This window comes from Panulirus ornatus, chromosome 11 (genome assembly GCF_036320965.1).
Source record: "Panulirus ornatus isolate Po-2019 chromosome 11, ASM3632096v1, whole genome shotgun sequence".
Classification (NCBI taxonomy): Eukaryota; Metazoa; Arthropoda; class Malacostraca; order Decapoda; family Palinuridae; genus Panulirus; species Panulirus ornatus.
Genome location: NC_092234.1, coordinates 49,249,197 through 49,255,794, shown reverse-complemented (window position 1 = coordinate 49,255,794; position 6,598 = coordinate 49,249,197). Strand labels below are relative to the sequence as shown.

At 47.9% G+C, this 6,598-nt stretch overlaps 1 protein-coding gene across 2 annotated transcripts in view; it reads left to right on the top strand.

The window, feature by feature from the left end:
* Positions 1-285: 285 nt before the first annotated feature.
* The window catches only part of LOC139751108 (uncharacterized), a 32,813-nt gene continuing 26,500 nt past the window's right edge, over positions 286-6,598 (top strand). Inside the window, exons 1-2 of one of the 2 annotated variants that reach the window (XM_071666207.1) lie at positions 286-593; positions 4,925-5,098. In XM_071666207.1, coding sequence (XP_071522308.1) covers positions 4,937-5,098 — 162 coding nt within the window. In that variant the 5' untranslated portion in view covers positions 286-593; positions 4,925-4,936. Of the gene's footprint in view, positions 594-4,647; positions 5,099-6,598 lie in introns of those variants that run through there. The other variant, XM_071666208.1, reaches the window with a different exon arrangement.

Here is a 6,598-nt window from a genome sequence, read left to right as displayed (position 1 = left end):
ACTCATTTAAAAATCTATAAAATCCTTCCATTTCTCTTGTATTTTTAAGTCATAGTAATGTTCCTAGGACGCCAGCCAAACACTTGTTTACATCATTAATATAAATAATAACAATTCAAACACTTGTTTGTATCATTAATATAAACATTAACAATTTAATCCCAACTTTACGTAGGCATAAATTTCATACATGTACACATATCTAACGATATATATATAATGACATACACATTTTTAATGCTATATAAACAAATGCAGCTTAGCTGTGTAATATCGTGCGCATTCATCATTCCAAATTAGAAAAAAAAAATACAAATAAATTCGTTATTTCTTAAAAGAACGTTCACTTTCCCGCCCTGGCGGCGTCGCGCATGCGCGGCTACGTCACGCCTGCGCGCCCAGCTGACTTGACTGGCTGGCTTGGGAGGCAGTGAGCGAGGGTCGGTTGGCGTGATGACATGTCGCAAGATCTCGCTCTAAAAGTCTCGTGATTTCACGTGATAATGACCGAGATGGACGTCCGACCGACAGAGATATAAGATGGCTCTTTCTTCTCCTCCCAAGCGCGTGTCTACGGACGCCCCCAGCGTGAGGTGAGAAAGAGAGAGAGAGAGAAACAGACAAACACGATTATCTACCATATCTTTCCGTAGTATATATATATATATATATATATATATATATATATATATATATATATATATATATATATATATATATATGGGTGATTTGAATGCAAAAGTGAGTAATGTGGCAGTTGAGGGAATAATTGGTATGCATGGGGCGTTCAGTGTTGTAAATGGAAATGGTGAAGAGCTTGTAGATTTATGTGCTGAAAAAGGACTGATGATTGGGAATACCTGGTTTAAAAAGCGAGATATACATAAGTATACTTATGTAAGTAGGAGAGATGGCCAGAGAGCATTATTGGATTACGTGTTAATTGACAGGCGTGCGAAAGAGAGACTTTTGGATGTCAATGTGCTGAGAGGTGCAACTGGAGGGATGTCTGATCATTATCTTGTGGAGGCTAAGGTGAAGATTAGTATGGGTTTTCAGAAAAGAAGAGTTAATGTTGGGGTGAAGAAGGTGGTGAGAGTAAGTGAGCTTGGGAAGGAGACCTGTGTGAAGAAGTATCAGGAGAGACTGTGTACAGAATGGAAAAAGGTGAGAACAATGGAAGTAAGGGGAGTGGGGGAGGAATGGGATGTATTTAGGGAATCAGTGATGGATTGTGCAAAAGATGCTTGTGGCATGAGAAGAGTGGGAGGTGGGCTGTTTAGAAAGGGTAGTGAGTGGTGGGATGAAGAAGTAAGAGTATTAGTGAAAGAGAAGAGAGAGGCATTTGGACGATTTTTGCAGGGAAAAAATGCAATTGAGTGGGAGAAGTATAAAAGAAAGAGACAGGAGGTCAAGAGAAAGGTGCAAGAGGTGAAAAAAAGGGCAAATGAGAGTTGGGGTGAGAGACTATCAGTAAATTTTAGGGAGAATAAAAAGATGTTCTGGAAGGAGGTAAATAGGGTACGTAAGACAAGGGAGCAAATGGGAACTTCAGTGAAGGGCGTAAATGGGGAGGTGATAACAAGTAGTGGTGATGTGAGAAGGAGATGGAATGAGTATTTTGAAGGTTTGTTGAATGTGTCTAATGACAGAGTGGCAGATATAGGGTGTTTGGGTCGAGGTGGTGTGCAAAGTGAGAGGGTTAGGGAAAATGATTTGGTAAACAGAGAAGAGGTAGTAAAAGCTTTGCGGAAGATGAAAGCCGGCAAGGCAGCAGGTTTGGATGGTATTGCAGTGGAATTTATTAAAAAAGGGGGTGACTGTATTGTTGACTGGTTGGTAAGGTTATTTAATGTATGTATGACTCATGGTGAGGTGCCTGAGGATTGGCGGAATGCGTGCATAGTGCCATTGTACAAAGGCAAAGGGGATAAGAGTGAGTGCTCAAATTACAGAGGTATAAGTTTGTTGAGTATTCCTGGTAAATTATATGGGAGGGTATTGATTGAGAGGGTGAAAGCATGTACAGAGCATCAGATTGGGGAAGAGCAGTGTGGTTTCAGAAGTGGTAGAGGATGTGTGGATCAGGTGTTTGCTTTGAAGAATGTATGTGAGAAATACTTAGAAAAGCAAATGGATTTGTATGTAGCATTTATGGATCTGGAGAAGGCATATGATAGAGTTGATAGAGATGCTCTGTGGAAGGTATTAAGAATATATGGTGTGGGAGGCAAGTTGTTAGAAGCAGTGAAAAGTTTTTATCGAGGATGTAAGGCATGTGTACGTGTAGGAAGAGAGGAAAGTGATTGGTTCTCAGTGAATGTAGGTTTGCGGCAGGGGTGTGTGATGTCTCCATGGTTGTTTAATTTGTTTATGGATGGGGTTGTTGGGGAGGTAAATGCAAGAGTCTTGGAAAGAGGGGCAAGTATGAAGTCTGTTGGGGATGAGAGAGCTTGGGAAGTGAGTCAGTTGTTGTTCGCTGATGATACAGCGCTGGTGGCGGATTCATGTGAGAAACTGCAGAAGCTGGTGACGGAGTTTGGTAAAGTGTGTGGAAGAAGAAAGTTAAGAGTAAATGTGAATAAGAGCAAGGTTATTAGGTACAGTAGGGCTGAGGGTCAAGTCAATTGGGAGGTGAGTTTGAATGGTGAAAAACTGGAGGAAGTGAAGTGTTTTAGATATCTGGGAGTGGATCTGTCAGCGGATGGAACCATGGAAGCGGAAGTGGATCATAGGGTGGGGGAGGGGGCGAAAATTTTGGGAGCCTTGAAAAATGTGTGGAAGTCGAGAACATTATCCCGGAAAGCAAAAATGGGTATGTTTGAAGGAATAGTGGTTCCAACAATGTTGTATGGTTGCGAGGCGTGGGCTATGGATAGAGTTGTGCGCAGGAGGATGGATGTGCTGGAAATGAGATGTTTGAGGACAATGTGTGGTGTGAGGTGGTTTGATCGAGTAAGTAACGTAAGGGTAAGAGAGATGTGTGGAAATAAAAAGAGCGTGGTTGAGAGAGCAGAAGAGAGTGTTTTAAAATGGTTTGGGCACATGGAGAGAATGAGTGAGGAAAGATTGACCAAGAGGATATATGTGTCGGAGGTGGAGGGAACGAGGAGAAGAGGGAGACCAAATTGGAGGTGGAAAGATGGAGTGAAAAAGATTTTGTGTGATCGGGGCCTGAACATGCAGGAGGGTGAAAGGAGGGCAAGGAATAGAGTGAATTGGAGCGATGTGGTATACAGGGGTTGACGTGCTGTCAGTGGATTGAATCAAGGCATGTGAAGCGTCCGGGGTAAACCATGGAAAGCTGTGTAGGTATGTATATTTGTGTGTGTGGACGTGTGTATGTACATGTGTATGGGGGGGGTTGGGCCATTTCTTTCGTCTGTTTCCTTGCGCTACCTCGCAATACGCGGGAGACAGCGACAAAGTATAAAAAAAAAAAAAAAAAAAAAAAAAAAAAAAAATATATATATATATATATATATATATATATATATGACTGAGTCTACTACACTGCCCCATGGCGCTCCCACGATACACTGGGAAACACACAACATACCTCGAGCCTCCGCCGACGATCAGCTGATCCACCACATCAGCTGATCCACCACATCAGCTGATCCACCACATCAGCTGATGGATGTCAACACAGGACCACGTGGGCGGGTTTACGCCTGGCCTCACAGGGACCACAGTCAGGATTGGCTGGCTGGCTGGCTGGCTGATACGCAATCATAGTGACCTGGGGAAGGGGGATATATAAAGAAAACGGAAGGTCAGACTAGACCATCATGTGATTGACTAAAAAAAAATCATTTTTTTACGAATTTAAATAATAAATTTCATTATAATAATATTTTTTTGTTGTGGATTATTCGTTATCACTTCCCGTGTGTTATACAGCCATGTTCTATTACGAATAGATTAGAAAACGCGAAGTTATGAATACAACCGATCTTCTTCTTCAACGTATATACATTCACAATTCACAACATGGCCCAGGACCACGTCGTTTCAAACACCGTGCCAACACCACCTGTAGCGTGGCCATGGCTTCATCGCCTGACCAATACAGGAGGTGGTGTATTCTCTACACCTACATCGGCCTGTACTGGAAGAAATACAGCTGTTGGGGGGGGAGGGAGGTAATACAGTAGGGAGGGCCCCCCCCCTTGTGGGAGCACACTGGTGTGTGTGTGTGTGTGTGTGCGTGAGTGTGTGTGTGAGTGTGTGTGTGTGTGTGTGTGTGTGTGTGTGTGTGTGTGTGAGTGTGTGTGTGTGTGTGCGTGTGTGTGCGTGTATATAACCCAGGTGCAGGCTGGTCCGGGGCGACAGTTCGCGCCTGCGCGTCACGGACGCCCTGACCCTCCACCCTTCCCTCCGATCGGCGACCGACGGCGACAGCGTCCGTCACGCTCAAACACACGACGACACCCGGGTTCGGATCCCCGCGTGGTGGTGGTCCCTCCCTCCCTCCCTCCCACCCACACGTGTGTGTGTGTGTGTGTGTGTGTGTATATCCCAAACCCCCTCCCCCCCTTTTCCCCCTGATACGCCCCCCATAAACCTGGTTTAAGAGGCAACCATCGTTACCAAACCAGGTGGTTTATCAAACCACGGCGGAAACCCACTTCCATAGAAAACGGGATTCAGGTCTGTGACGCGGACGGAGATCTGTGACGCAGACGTGTGACGTGGACGGAGGTCTGTGACGCGGAGGAAGTCTGTGACGCACACGGAGGTCTGTGACGAGGGCTCGTCTGTGACGAAGACGGAGGTCTGTGACGCGGACAGAGGTCTGTGACGCGGACGGAGGTCTGTGACGCAGACGAGGTCTGTGACGAGGGCTCGTCTGCGACGCAGACGGAGGTCTGTGACGCAGACGAGGTCTGTGGGCGGTGAGCCATCCCCCCCCCCCCTGCAGAGAGGCAAAGTGATGCTGGAGGTGGGCGTGGTGGTGCTGATGGGCGTGGTGAGGGCGTGTGTCGAAGGTCATGGTCGGCTGGTGGATCCCCCCGCCCGCAGCACCATGTGGAGGCTTGGGTTCGATACCCCGGTCCACTACAACGACCACCAGCTCTACTGTGGAGGCTTCAAGGTGGGTAGTAGTAGTAGTGGTAGTAGTAGTAGTAGTGGTAGTAGTAGTAGTAGTAGTAGAAATAGTAGTAGTAGTAGTAGTGGAAGTAGTGGTAGTAGTAGTAGTGTTAGAAGAAGTAGGTGTAGTAGTAATAATACTAGTAGTAGCAGTAGTAGAGGAAGTAGCAGAAGGTGTCATGGGATGAGCGCATGGGACAACCATGGGGTTACGTGGGATTACAAAGGAGTACAGACGGGAGTACATGGGAGTACAGGCGGGAGTACAGACGGGAGTACATGGGAGTACAGGCGGGAGTACAGGGTAATATATATAGATGGAGACAGGACAGTACAGCAGAAGGCTCCTCCCCCACCCACCACTATAGATGGAGACAGGACAGTACAGCAGAAGGCTCCTCACCCCCCATCCACCACTATAGATGGAGACAGGACAGTACAGCAGAAGGCTCCTCCCCCACACCCACCACTATAGATGGAGACAGGACAGTACAGCAGAAGGCTCCTCCCCCACCACCCACCACTATAGATGGAGACAGGACAGTACAGCAGAAGGCTCCTCCCCCACCACCCACCACTATAGATGGAGACAGGACAGTACAGCAGAAGGCTCCTCACCCCCCACCCACCACTATAGATGGAGACAGGACAGTACAGCAGAAGGCTCCTCCCCCACACCCACCACTATAGATGGAGACAGGACAGTACAGCAGAAGGCTCCTCACCCCCCACCCACCACTATAGATGGAGACAGGACAGTACAGCAGAAGGCTCCTCCCCCCACCCACCACTATAGATGGAGACAGGACAGTACAGCAGAAGGCTCCTCCCCCCCACCCACCACTATAGATGGAGACAGGACAGTACAGCAGAAGGCTCCTCCCCCCATCCACCACTATAGATGGAGACAGGACAGTACAGCAGAAGGCTCCTCCCCCCACCCACCACTATAGATGGAGACAGGACAGTACAGCAGAAGGCTCCTCCCCCACCACCACTATAGATGGAGACAGGACAGTACAGCAGAAGGCTCCTCACCCACCCACCACTATAGATGGAGACAGGACAGTACAGCAGAAGGCTCCTCCCCCACCACCCACCACTATAGATGGAGACAGGACAGTACAGCAGAAGGCTCCTCCCCCACCACCCACCACTATAGATGGAGACAGGACAGTACAGCAGAAGGCTCCTCCCCCACCACCACTATAGATGGAGACAGGACAGTACAGCAGAAGGCTCCTCCCCCACCACCCACCACTATAGATGGAGACAGGACAGTACAGCAGAAGGCTCCTCCCCCACCACCACTATAGATGGAGACAGGACAGTACAGCAGAAGGCTCCTCCCCCACCACCACTATAGATGGAGACAGGACAGTACAGCAGAAGGCTCCTCCCCCACCACCCACCACTATAGATGGAGACAGGACAGTACAGCAGAAGGCTCCTCCCCCACCACCACTATAGATGGAGACAGGACAGTACAGCAGAAGGCTCCTCC